Genomic DNA, 14065 nt, shown 5'->3' on the forward strand with positions numbered 1-14065 from the left:
ATTTGATTATGCCATATTACGCCAGCTAAGCCCCGCGCATTCCCATTCCATTCCGATTTTCGGGGCTGTCATTTTTGATGGCTCGACGAAAAATCATTATCATTAGAAGCACATAAAAATAATATTTGCCGATTTGTGTTTGCATTTTATGCAAGCGTCCATCGTCCGGCCATTGTTTTCATTTTCGCGCTTTATTTGCTTTCGGTTGAAGCTGGCAAAATATTCGAAATTCAAATCTAATTAACATTTGGCGCAAAATGTTTATAATGGCATCGGGTCTGGGAGGGGATTTGAATTTTAATGAGCTTCGATTGGCATTAATTGTCGGCGAACTAATGACAGACGCCGCCGCGAAAGCCATGTGGATTATTTACATAGCGTGTAATTTAATAAAAATCATCGAATCTCCCACCAAATCGTGGGAATTATTTTTGGTGCATTTCGTGCGTGTGTGTTGCAATGCGAGAAGCTCGATTTAAATCGAGTTTGATTATTGACAAAGCCGATGTAGCTGCCGTATCGCTTTCGGCCCCTAAGTGACAATGCAACAATGCAACAAGCGGAGCAACAATGCCATCTCTTCTCCCCCTCACACACACACACACACACTCGATACATCACCCATACGCACACACAAGTAGAGCCCCAGCATCCCCCCAGATGGAAACTGAGGAGCATATGGATGTGCCGTTGCAAACACATGCTCAATTGAATTGAAATTGAATTTGCAATTCTATGCGCTGCAGCTAACGCCATTTTCTTTGCCCCAGCATAGTGCTCTCTCTTTCCTCTCATGCCCCATAACCATCGCACTCTGTCTTTTTTTGCAGTGTTTTTATTTTATTTACCCTAGGGATCAAGGTCCCTTGGCATGGTTATGAACTTGGTCTTGGTCCAATGGAAAGTTATGCTCTCCTTTTATTTCGCACCTCCAGTTGCAGCAGCAGACGGTGTATACAAGACTATGGGAAGAGGTGTTTAGTATCATATATTTGTATTAAAATTTAATTAATTGAGGGTTGACTTTGTTGGTGATTAATTCCAGTACAATTTATAGGTGCTCTATGAAAGGTTCTTTGTTTAATTAATATTTATTTAAGACTGCAGTGTCAAAAGCTGCTTATCTTTATAGAATGATATGAGACTTTTAGAGCTAAATTATATATTAAATATTTATTGTTGTAAATATATCTACAGAACATTCAAGGCAAATGTAAATTATTTTGCATAAATCTTACCATTTTATTGATTTATTCTTATAATATAATAAAGCTACGATGGAACTTCAAGAACTAACTAAACTCATATCATATATCCTTAGGAAACATTATTAAAAGAAAGTGTTCCAACTCAGTATAAAAAATATTTATAAAGATTTTATTCAATTTTCCTAGAAACAACCAATTTTAAGGCCAAAGTTCAACTTCATTTCAATCTTAAATCTGACTTGGTTAGGGCATCTATAGATTCTGGGTTTATTGTCACAATTTGTAGCCCGTTTTTTTTGCCAGCTTCTCTTGCCGGGCACTTGGCAGCTTTCTGCTTCGCCTCTGTGCCATTCCGATTTGCCTTTGGTCCTGGCACTTTTTCACTCTCCTCCAGCCATACTGGCATTCCTCCTCATGCGTATTTGTGTGTTTGCTTTCGCTTTTTGCCGTATTTGCATTTCGTTATTGAGACTGAGACAAAGCGGCGCAAAAAAAAGTGCCGAGGATCCTGCTTCATCCTGCTGCATTCAATCATCAATGAGATTTTGCATTTTACACTTTTCACTCTGGTTACGCTTTTGCCGCTGATTCCCTTTGCCATTTGTTGCAGCCCTTTGTTTGGTTTTGCCAGCTGGAGGTCTGCCTCGGCATTTCTGGATCCTGCTCCTGCTTGTGGCACTGCTCCAGCTCTTGCTCCTGCTCGTTTGATTCCTTCAGCCAGGCTGAGTGCCTCTTGAGCCGCTCTCCGCCGGTCCGCATAATTGTTGCCCACACTTGGGATCTTAGAATACTACATACGGGCACGCTTTTGATTGATAAGACCCGTGCTAGTGTCTCTGATTTATTGATTGGTTGTCAAAGCGATTGGGAAGGAAAAAAGAATCTGTTCCCTAAGCCGGTGGTCGGAGTAATTAAAATGTAAATGTGACATGAATCTTGTCAAGCTACAGGAAAGCGAGCGTGTACCCACATACAACGAGTAAAGAGACAGATAAGAATTTAAACCTTGGATGATAGAGGATACCGCAACGCAAGCTTTTTACATAATAATGCTTAATAAATTCTTTGACATTCCTTCAACAAATAATTCAAAATACATGTATCAATATATAAACTACAAATATTACATTTCTGTCTGATTTAGTTATCTTTTTTTTCAAAGTTAGTTCTTTTTTTCAAAGAAATACTTGATCTCGGAACCATATCTCCGAACCTCCTTCCTTGATTACAATTTCAAGAATGAATCTTTGAATTTAGAAGGGACTTTTTTGCAGTGCTCTCGTTGTGGTTACATTACTGCTCCCCACTCGACATTCGGCACTCGGCAAAATGATTTGTATGTCAGACGGTGGACCGAATGGGGGGCACATGCTCTGCATGCCAAGCGCCACAAAGTATGCCGCACTTTTGCGCCGCTTTGTTTGACTATTGAGGTAAGTGTGTTGCTTTCTTCTCGCCGTTATGGCTGGGCTTTTGGCAAATGCAAATGGCATTTTGCAAGGACAAGTAGACCGAGCGACCGACCAACCAACCGGCAAAGACATCAGAGAACTGCCAACTGAGAGCTGAGACCTGGGAACAAGACCAAATTGCATGTAGCGAGGAAAAGTTTTCCTCATTACGCAAGCGAAAGAAAAACAACGTGCCCGAGTTTCCTCATTTTCCCTTCGGCCAAGTGCCGTATTAAAAATTTAAAATGCCACCGGAATTCCGAGCAGGAAGGATTACCACTCATTCCCGGAACAGGTGGACTCGCCTATAGATTCCCAAAGATCGTAGGAAACCATCAAAGAGCCGGCTCCATTTCCGTATGCAAATTATCTAACTGAGTGACATCAACTACTGGGGGGGGGGCAAGGCCGAACGAAAGGCGACCCACCCCCCACAAGAACCACCCATTTATGCCGTTCTCCTTTTGCAGCTCCTCGATTATGGTGCTCCTTTTCCCTCCTGGCAAATTTTTGCACAAATTCGCAAAGACTCCTCGGCACGAAGTTTTTTACGTGCACCGTCATAGTTTGTCAGCTACTTTCGTTGGCGGTTTATGCAGCTGCATAAATGTTACTTCTACTTACGTAAATTACAAAATAAAGTTATTACGAAAAGTAATTTAAGTTAAAAATTTTCGTGTGCCGTCGCAAATGTGCAGCCAACTGGCAACGAGCAAGGCGGTCGGTAAAATCAGTTAACAAGTTCCACGCTCCGCTCAGCGGGCTTAATTGCAACTTAAAGCCGTTGCAAATTCGTTTAAGTAAAAGTTGTATAGGTGAAAAAGGTAAAACAGAAGCGGGTAAATCAATTTGCATTAAGCATTCAAAGGAAGCACAAAAAATGCAGAGCAGAAAGAGCTGAGAGCCAGGCAGATACAAAAAAATTCTGAAGACAACAAACAAAGTATTTAAAATATTAATCAAAGTGCTGAAGTCAAATGCAAAATAAAAGGAATTTGATCACAGATATTTATGATTAGAAGTAGATTCGTTAAAAATGTGTGTATTATATAATACAACCCTAGTATTTTTAAAGTGCATGCCGCAAAAAACAGGAGCAGAAACACTCATAAAGAATGCAAACTGAGGTTAAACCCGTAGCGCAAACTTTTAGCTTGCTTTGATTGAGTGAGCGTGGGCGAAAGAGAGTGGAGAAAGGGCCATATCCAGGACACTCGGCCACCCGGCCACCTGGCCACGCTTAATCAATGGACCGATAGACACATGGCCACAAAAACAGGAACAGGAACAACACGATCGCCCGCCTGCAATCGCAATCATGGACACATTCAGTTTTCCCGACAACAGGACGAAAAAGCAACAAAACCGTAAGCAATTGCCAGTCGCATAATGTCCTCCTGGCCACCGTTGCTGTTGCTATTGCCATTGCTATTGCTGTGAAAATCAAGTTGAAAGTTCCTGGCAACTTGAGGTGCAAGTGTCGTGTTTTTGTCAACGGGCCAACAGCAGCAATTTCCGTTTCCTGTTCGCCGCTGATGGAAAAACGAGCCAACGAGTCAACGAGTATAAAAGTTTAGATTACAAATTCACATACGTAACTGCAGCCGTACACTGGTCAGCAGTTGATTTACCGCTCTCTTAAGCTAGAAACACACGATGCAAACAATTTGCAGCAAGTTGAAAATAATTTGCAGCAAAAGTTTGCACAAATGTTTACACCTATGCAAATATTGCAAGAAAATTTCTTGCTCCAATAAATTTTTGTTTTGCACGCAAACTTTTGCATGGCTATTTCGTGCAATATATTGCGTTACTGTCTACACGTGTTTTTATTTTTTATTGACACTGCTTGCAAGCAGAGCAAATAACTGTCGAACTATTTTTTTCTTGCGCTCTCGTTGCGAGCACAACCGAAACAGTTCATACTCTCTCGCTCTCGCTCTGAGCAAGAGACTCTTGCTGTATTCTTTTATGTTTTCTGTTGAAAATTTACCGTATTTGGGTATCGCATCGTTTCTTTTACCTTTCCTTTATATTCTTTGAATGTAAACAAAGATTTAAAAGTGGGAATATCAATACATAGTGACTCTCCATTAAAAGACATAATCAAAACAAAACGTGCGGTAGAAATGTTCGAAACAGAAATTTCCCCGCCTTCGACTTTGCATTGAAATATTTCGAAATATTTTATGAATAAATGTAAAATAAGCTTATTTTCGTTAAATTCAATATATTCGCTATAAACATATGTAAGAAAAACAGACATTTACTGACTTTTAATTTTATGGCCACGGTTGCGTTCTCCAGAGAATTGCCCATATATATATGTATATATATATATATACATATATATATTTTTTAATTTTTTTTTTATATATATATATGTATATTTCGTCTGCAATACAGACGCTTGCCTATGCGTGTGAGTGTATACCAATACATATGCAAAAGACTTTTTGCTTCACTGAACACGACAAAATGGTCTTGGAACAACCACATTGTGCTTTGTTTGCTGCAATACTACGACTGAAAGCAAACAGCACATGCAAACAAGCAAACAGTTGACGCAACCAAGATAGCTGTCAAAAAATGTATACAGACGACAAGCAACAAATATTGCTGCAAAACAACTTTGCAAGTTTTTTGTTTGCAGCAAAATGTTTTCACTCGTGTTTAAACGTGCAAATTTGTTTGCAGCAATCAACTTGCTGCAAATTGTTTGCATCGTGTGTTTCTAGCTTTACTGTTGTTGCCGCAACACTGAGGGAAACAAAAAGGGAAATTGATTGAACATTTTATTTGGAGAGGCTGTGAAACTGAATTCCTTGGATTCAGTTGTTGGTTTCCATGGAATTATTTTTGACTTCCTTTTGGTATATTTTGACTCTTCGTGATCCTAGAAGAAGAACCCGAGGATCTTGCCTCCCACATGCTTCTTTCTGGCCTCCTCATGGTCCATGATGCCGCTCGAGGTGGTGAGCACGATGTAGCCAAATTGACGAGAAGGCAGCAATGCGTTGGTCCACTTCTCGATGTCGTTGATGGGTACATCGAATCTTGGCGAGATGACGCCGCACTTGTTCAGGCGTCCGGTGAGGTAGACCACTATTTTTCCTGAGCGATGGTCGTCCACAACCTCGAACTCTTCAATGTAGCCGTGTCTCATCATCACGGTCAGGAAGCGGATAATCACCTTGGAGCAGGGACGCAGCAGGACCTGGCGTTTACCACGTTTTTCGGCATTGGAGATGCACTTCAAGGCGATGGCCAAAACGTTCATTCGGACCATATTTGCGATTTTTAAGTAAGAAGAGCTTTCGGAATATTTTTCTGATGCAAATTCGTAGAAAATTCGAGAAGAAAAGAAAAAAAAGCTGACCAGATCCTTGCAATAAAAATATATGCAATATGCGTTAGTGTCTTTTAAAATCTTTTGGAAAAATACTTAATTATACAAGATTCCATAGCCCGGTCAACTTTTTACCTGTCTTTATTTATGGCTAGAATTTTTTAGATAAAATATGATAAAGTCTTTATTATTTTATTTTTATTCAAACACATTATTGATTTAAAAACATTTATTAAACTACGAAACGGTCTTACGGGAACCCACTTTTTATGAATATCTGTTTTATGTAATTTATGTAAAGTGTAGTTGGTTTTTGGGTTTTGCTTTACTTTTTCCCTTGATTCGTTTGCCGTGTTTTCTTTTTTGGCCAGGCTCGTGTTGGCTTGGCTTGGTTTTCGTAGCCGGGCGCATGTTTTGTGGTCAACTCGGGGCAATGGCAATGCAATTGGGGCTGCCTTGGCTTCTGTTGGTCCTACAGCTCCTGCTCCTGCTCCTGCTTCTACTCCAGCTTCTCGTGCTGGTGGTGTGCTTTTTGCCATTGCCACTCATGCGTGCCACGTGCTATGCTTTGATGTGGGTTTTCATTCCACTCCACACTCCTCCAGTGGCTCCTAAATAAACTTGGAATAATAAGAGGGGCAAAAAGAATTGCCACACACATACACACACACAAGGCCGGCCTCAAATGTTACTTCTGCATTTGGGCAAATTGGACTCGGCGAAAGCCACACGGAGACACGAAACTTTGTAAATATTTTATGCATAAACACATACCACCTGGAAATGGCTTTCGACACAGACAAACACACATTGCTTGCTCGGTTCATTAGGCCCAAAGAGCAAGTTGGGCCACAAAAGCTGCAGATCAACCCCGGATTGTGGCAACTCAATGAATTTACCATAGATTGGCCATTCCTGGGAAACAAATATGTAGCCGCATTTGCCTCTGGAATTTAACTCAAAGGCGAATGCGGATCAGGATCAGCTGTCGGCCATAAATAAAGCAGCCTAATCAACATGGCCATTGGCAGCATTATTGTCACGTATTATTTTACATTTGGCCACGTTTGGCACGCTTGAAGCTCTTGCTCTTACCCCATTCTTTTCGCTTTTCCTGTTTTCCGCTTTTGCCGCCATTGTCCTTTGCGCCGGCAAGTGGATCCATAAATTGTGAGCTCTGTTCGGGCATCCTTTTTATTTATTTACTCCATGTAAGTGGAGTTCACTTTGCAATGCAATGCGCTGAGTGCAGTCGCTGTCGCTGCCGGTTCCGACTCTTTCTGCGATGTATTTTGGCGTCATCATCGTCTTCATCATGATGCATTCTCCGCCACGCTTCGCTTCTCTTCCTCTGAACCAGGATCTGAGTCCGGATCGATATATGTACATATATATCGATGCACCTGACTGTAGCTGGAATTTGTTTAGCCACGGAATTCTAGTTAAATTCAATAAGCCATGCCGCACTGAACTGAAATTCGCCATCATGTCATTTATTTATTCAGAGCAACAGAATTTCTAGCATGTTTTGTACTAAATAAAATAGAGAGAATAATATTTTTATTAATTACAAAATTTAACAGAAATTTTCCTGATACCTTTGAAGGCTTAATAAAGTGTTTCCTTTACCCTTTCACAGAAAGTTGAAAATTGTAAGCAATAAAAGCTAACTCGAGGGTCCTTCAAAGTCACATTCCTTGAGTTTTGTGCCTGCCTTATGCTAATTTGTGCCTGTAGCTTAATCATGCGTGTTTACACGCAAGTACGAGTGCCAAACTCAAACACCCAAGAACAACATTCAAGTAGAGGGGATTGCATGAACTGAAGGGTGGAAAAGTGAGGACTGGGGATTAAGGAGTGCGATGTTACTGAAGGTGAGCCCCGCCCCCCGCCCCCGCCTTATTGTTATTTGCATACCCAGGGGCGTGGCGGGGGCCACTCGGCACTCGTTCCAGTCGGTTAATCAACAAGCGCCTGCCTAAAGTCAAACATTTAACTAAATTAAGTTTGTTGGGCAACAATTTTTGCATAAATAATTACAAATGCAAGAGGCTTAGCCGGCCAAGGAGTCAAACATTTCTTTCTGGAATATAAAAACGGAGATAAAAACCTCATGAAATTGTTGAAATCTGAAAAATATTTGTAATATTTTAAACATATATTCAGTAATATTATTCAAGGCTTCGAAAAAATGATCTTTAAATTCGGGACTCGACAAGTGAGGGTATAAAAAAACCGAATGCTGGAATTTTCTCAAAATTCAACATGGCCTTGTTTCTTTCGAGTTTTGACGACGAAACTCCTGTGTTCCAGGATCCTTTGTTTGTTTACTTTTTGTTTCATGTTTCACTGGCTCGTTACTTGTCCTGACTTTCTTGGTATGCAAATGCGCTCACTTTTCTAGCCATTAGCCTTGTGTTTTTAAGGAGTCGAACTGGCATGCCATCTCCAGATTTGTTAATTAATCTCAGCAAATACGGGCAGAGACGACGTTTCTGTATATCTCTGTGTGTTCTACAAATAATATATGCGAGAATACAAAAGTTTCGTTGGCTCCGAAATCTTCAAGAGTTTTCATAACGCCGAAAAGTTTTTTTCCCTTCCTACTTCCCCCGAAATTCCTCGACCACAACTCACGTAAAATATGGCCGAGATGAACGTGGAAATAGTGGAAAAACTGCGGCCTGTTTTATTTATACTCGTACACTTGGATTCCCATTCCACGACTATAAAGTCGAATCCCTGCCATGTCCTTTGGCACTCGTCAGCTGGCAGACTTTGTCTCATTTTTTATTTAGGCAGTGAGAAACTTGGCTGTACAAAAAAGTTTCTTTCTACTTTTCCTGTTTGCTGTATGAAATCAGACATAAATAGCAACCGGGTAAATAAGGTATTTTATAATTGAAACGGATCTAAGGTCTTTATTCCTAGCAATATTTTAAAATTAAATGAATGAAAAATTATGAATTCTTTTACTATTAAGCAGTAAATAATAACGAATAAATCTAGGCTGAAATAGTTCAAACAATTAACTTAAGTTTATAACTAATTTTCTAATGTGGGCTTAGAACCAATTTTAATACATTTAACAACATAATAATGGAATATATACGGACTAATAAGAATCCCTTTTCTTATATATTGCAAGTGAATATAATCATTTTATTTGACAACTAAATATATGAATAATTTTAATGCATGCGTAGTAACTGATTTGCAAAATAGAATTTTGATATGGAATGGTCTCGGCAGGAGCGCGAATGATGCCTTCCACTTAGAAACACTTTCGGTGGACAATGGCTGGGCCAGATTCATCATACTCCTGCTTCGAAATCCACATTTGCTGGAAAGTGGCCAGCGAGGCCAGAATAGATCCACCGATCCACACAGAATACTTGCGTTCTGGCGGAGCAGCAATCTTGATCTTCATGGTGGATGGGGCCAGGGCAGTGATCTCCTTCTGCATGCGGTCAGCAATGCCCGGGTACATGGTAGAGCCGCCCGATAGGACTACATTGGCGTACAGATCCTTGCGTATGTCCACATCGCACTTCATTATCGAATTATATGTCGTTTCGTGTATACCTTGGGCTTCCATGCCCAAGAAGGATGGCTGGAAGAGGGTCTCGGGGCACCGGAATCTCTCATTGCCGATGGTGATTACCTGTCCATCGGGCAGTTCGAAAGACATCTCCAGGGAGGAGCTGGAGGCTGCGGTGGCCATCTCCTGCTCGAAGTCCAAGGCCACATAGCACAGCTTCTCCTTCATATCGCGCACAATTTCACGTTCAGCGGTGGTGGTGAAGGCATAACCTCGCTCAGTCAGGATCTTCATCAAATAATCGGTCAGATCGCGGCCAGCTAGATCCATACGAAGGATGGCATGTGGCAGGGCATAACCCTCATAGATGGGCACGGTGTGTGTGACACCATCGCCAGAGTCCAGAACGATGCCGGTGGTACGACCAGAGGCATACAGCGAAAGAACCGCCTGAATGGACACATACATGGCCGGGGCATTGAAGGTCTCGAACATTATCTGGGTCATCTTCTCGCGATTCGCCTTCGGGTTGAGCGGGGCCTCGGTCAGCAGAATGGGATGCTCCTCGGGTGTGACGCGCAACTCATTGTAGAATGTGTGATGCCAGATCTTCTCCATGTCGTCCCAGTTGGTGATGATGCCGTGCTCGATGGGATATTTCAGCGTTAGGATGCCACGCTTGCTCTGGGCCTCATCGCCCACATACGAGTCCTTTTGGCCCATGCCCACCATAACGCCCTGGTGACGGGGACGACCTACAATCGATGGATACACAGCACGGGGTGCATCATCGCCGGCAAAACCAGCCTTACACATACCGGATCCATTATCCACGACCAGGGCGGTAGCTTCTTCGTCATGCATTTCCGGAAGATTTTCACTCTCTAAAAATATGTACATTTGAACGAAACCAGTCTGTAATAGTTTACTTGAAAGCGAGCTCTACAATACCTGACCAACAGTGGCAAATGCTTTGAAGTTATTCTCAATGTATCTAGGATTTATTTTTGATTTGAAGAAAACTAAGTTATTTTAATTTATTTGAGAAAACGTGTAACACCTTCGAGTTTTTAGATAGCAGCTGCTTTATAAAGGATATATTTTATATTTTCTATCATGCTTTACTTTAACTAAATCCGGAACAATTGGAATAGCAAGTGTGTAAGACACTATCTAAAATACATAAAAAAAATATACTTATAGCTAACAAAATATGTCCCAGTTTGTAAATATATGTACTATTCGCATTCTTATTTCTTTACAATGGGTGCTTTAAATTATCTATTTAAACTAAAGAGTAGGGCTTGAAATGGGGTCTTTGTCTCGCTGCAGTTTGATGGGGAAGACTTCAAGAGACGACTGCAGTCAGAATGCGGAATCCTAGAATGCAGAATGTCCCGACAATGTAGAACACCATCCATCAAATGTCAATTGTATGCCAACTGCCAACAAATCAAGCTGTCATGGGGCAATGGCAAAAGGCAGTCGACGAGCCAGTGAAGCGTTCAACCAGAGCAAAGTATTTCTGGAGCTGCTGTGCTCCATATTTAAAATTATGCCCGTGAAGTAGTGACTACTGCACTTGGGTAAAAATTTACACAGTTTAATAATATAAGAAATAATAATACATTATATAAACATAAGTATATATTTTTTATTTTAAATTGATTTATTTTTTAGACATTTGTAAGTATGCATGTCACTTCATCATCTAACTATTATGGGTTAGTGAGGATGAAATTCGCTTTTTTCTCTGGTGTGGCTCTGAGGCAGCTGTGGTCCTCTATATACTCTCCATTCAGCCATCTATCTATCCAGCGTCTCGTTGCAGCTGTCAGCGCTCTATTTTGCAGTTCATCATCATTGTCATTGACATTTTCGAGTGGCTACAATGGCTGAACACGGGGAAACGCGGCGACGGGGCGCACTGATTTGCATTGCTTTCGATTTATTTGTGCCTGAAAGATTTATGCGGCGAGGAAGTCGTTCTGGCAGACCGCCAAACACTCTACATATACCAGAGCTACATCGTGATTAGCTCTGGAATGTGAGAGTATAAGGCGGAACAATAGGCGATCACCTGTCGAATCTCTTTTGAGGGAAAAATGGGACCCAGGAACTCGAGCAGATGCGGCTGCCGCAACACGACCGATTTGTACTCATCAAATGTGATGATACCATCTTGGTCTTCATCAAATTTGAGGATTAAAAATTCGACCATGTCCTAAATGGGGAGAACATACAACATTAATATTTAGGGAAGAGATGTCAGGGTTCCCAGCTCACCAATCGCATCTCGAGTACCTCGTCATCTTCCCCGGGAAAGAATTTCTCCACCGCATTGGAAATTACCTCGCGATTAATACCCAAGCCAAATTTATCATAGATCTGTACCAATAAGAATAAATATTTTAATAATGTAATAATAGTTTTAATTTAAAGAAATCAAAGTACTAAATTACCATGTATGCAAAATCCATTTTGCGCTCTATGTCGCAAGTCATTACGATGGTCATATACTGGATAAACTCCATTGGTGTGACATATTTCCTATCGCCTGTGATCAATGTCACGATGCGATCCACCACGTCCATGTCGTACAGCTGCTGAAACCCGATAACAATCTTTCCAAACTGAACGTTTGTTATCCGTCGTGAGCTGGGGCCATTCTGCAGGCTGTACTTGTAGTAGATCAACAGGAGACAGGACACCTCCGGCTCGGTGAAGGGCACCTGACGTGCGATCTGGGGCACAAGTGCTCCGTAAAGTGCTTGAAATCGCAAGTTGTTGCGATCATTCATGGTAAGGTCCACCTTCATTTTTGCAGAATTGCTAAATGGCAAATTCACAGACTTTTCAAGGTAATGCCACTCTTTAGAAAACTAAAGTGTGTCAAGGAAATAAAGGAACGCTACAATAAACAATTAGGACTGCAACGATTAACTGACTAATGAATAATAAAAGGAAAACTACTAAAGGGAAGGTAATCGAACGGGTTACTTATTACATGAACATTTTAAACTAATTTATAAATCAATAATATGTATACTTAATTTAATTGATCATAAACCCAATGACCTAACTAAGACTTATGTTTAATTATCCATTCACTTCTAAACTCGATTACCAAAAACCTTTGAACAGGTATAGACATCGGATCAACTTAACTTAATATCAGCTTGAGCTTGATTTTTATTTATTTGTTCAAATACAAGACAAGTTTATGTGAAACCCAACCTAATAATAGGACCCATAAGAGGAGGAGAAGGAGTGGCGTTGCCTTGGATCTTGGAGGTTGTCGAAATTTAAATTTCGGCTGCAGGAAATTGATGCCATTACGCTCTTGTCTGGCATTTTAGTGCAGTCACCGGAAGTGGCTTGGGGCTTCGATTTATTTAAGGAAAAAAAATCAAAGAGCGGAAAAGTGAAAGTGGGGCGGCGCTCGGCGGGAGGACACTTTGCCGGGCAGACGCATACATCAATTTGGCAGACAGACGACGGCGGCCCACAACATGCATATCAGTCAATTTATCTCCAATTGTGTGTGAGGGTAAAAAAATTACGCAATTTATACGGGGGTCCGTGTCGGCCTGTATGGAGATCCGTGGGACCCATTGAACTCTGCCAGGGAAATCTACATATTGATAAATGACCCCAGCAGCCAGCGAGGCATAAAAATCGATGGACGAGCGCCACTTGACATTTAAAGCGCCCGGGACGAATTTATGTGAATTTATATTGCCTTTGATTTCTGCCGACTTTGATTTCATTTAATCAGATGCCGATAATTGCTGGGCCCCCGAAAACTGGGTCACATTACCTTGGCCCCGGTCCCGGCAAGGATTTAACAAACTTAACTTTAAGCAAACTTTATTATGCACCGGCGACAGATGCAACTGCAAGTGCCACTGCGCCGTGTTGTCCCGGAAAAAAAACTTCATCAAAATGCAGGCGTGGAAAATGCAGTTGTGGAAATCACAGATGGAGGGGAAGTGCAGCTGGTGGGAAATCGAGAGCCACGACGGCAACGGCAGCAAAGTGTAAAATAATTACTCGGCTTTTTCTGCATTACTTGCCCGCTTTTTGACGCACTGTTTCAAGTAATTAATTGAATAAGCGCCTTGGCCCGCAATTGTATTAAATTGCCCGCTGCATTCCCACTGATTGACTTTCTGTCTCTGCGCCAATAATTATTCAAATTGGCATCGCACGCGGATCCTGCTGAGAGTGCCGTGCCGTGCAATACAATTTAAGGATCGCTCCCAGTCGAACTCACTTACATTTGTCATCGCGTTCACTGTGAAAAATGGAATATTGAAAATTTCCTGTGTTATATTTTATTCTATAATATAAAAATACGAAATTCAAGCCATGTGAGCCCTACCTCCTTCAAGTGCTTTCTGGTTTTACCTTGATTATCTAAAGGTCCTTCGCGGCGGAATGACTTTGCAAAAAGCACTTTTTAATCGACTTTTTAAAATCAATTGAAATTTTGTTATGAATAAATTTTGTTCAG

General features: G+C 41.2%; 3 protein-coding genes across 3 annotated transcripts; all 3 read right to left on the bottom strand.

Moving 5' to 3' along the window:
- Positions 1-5441: 5441 nt before the first annotated feature.
- Positions 5442-6047, bottom strand: LOC110187861 (small ribosomal subunit protein uS8A-like). Its single transcript, XM_020957346.2, has one exon. The coding sequence runs from the start codon at positions 5946-5948 to the stop codon at positions 5556-5558; it is 393 nt and encodes a 130-aa protein (XP_020813005.2). The 5' UTR covers positions 5949-6047; the 3' UTR covers positions 5442-5555.
- Positions 6048-9137: 3090 nt separating this feature from the next.
- Positions 9138-10622, bottom strand: LOC110187883 (actin, cytoplasmic A3a-like). Its single transcript, XM_086837572.1, has 2 exons — positions 10501-10622; positions 9138-10433 (listed from the first exon to the last, which is right to left on the bottom strand). The coding sequence occupies exon 2, from the start codon at positions 10411-10413 to the stop codon at positions 9283-9285; it is 1131 nt and encodes a 376-aa protein (XP_086693698.1). The 5' UTR covers positions 10414-10433; positions 10501-10622; the 3' UTR covers positions 9138-9282.
- Positions 10623-11176: 554 nt separating this feature from the next.
- d-cup (davis-cup) lies at positions 11177-12518 on the bottom strand. Its single transcript, XM_020957371.2, has 3 exons — positions 12012-12518; positions 11836-11937; positions 11177-11773 (listed from the first exon to the last, which is right to left on the bottom strand). Exons 1-3 carry the CDS (start codon positions 12366-12368, stop codon positions 11573-11575), a joined length of 660 nt encoding a protein of 219 aa, XP_020813030.1. The 5' UTR covers positions 12369-12518; the 3' UTR covers positions 11177-11572.
- Positions 12519-14065: the final 1547 nt, after the last annotated feature.

Source organism: Drosophila serrata, unplaced genomic scaffold, assembly GCF_035046125.1.
Source record: "Drosophila serrata isolate PLE 108 unplaced genomic scaffold, ASM3504612v1 contig_320, whole genome shotgun sequence".
In the NCBI taxonomy this organism is placed as follows: domain Eukaryota; kingdom Metazoa; phylum Arthropoda; class Insecta; order Diptera; family Drosophilidae; genus Drosophila; species Drosophila serrata.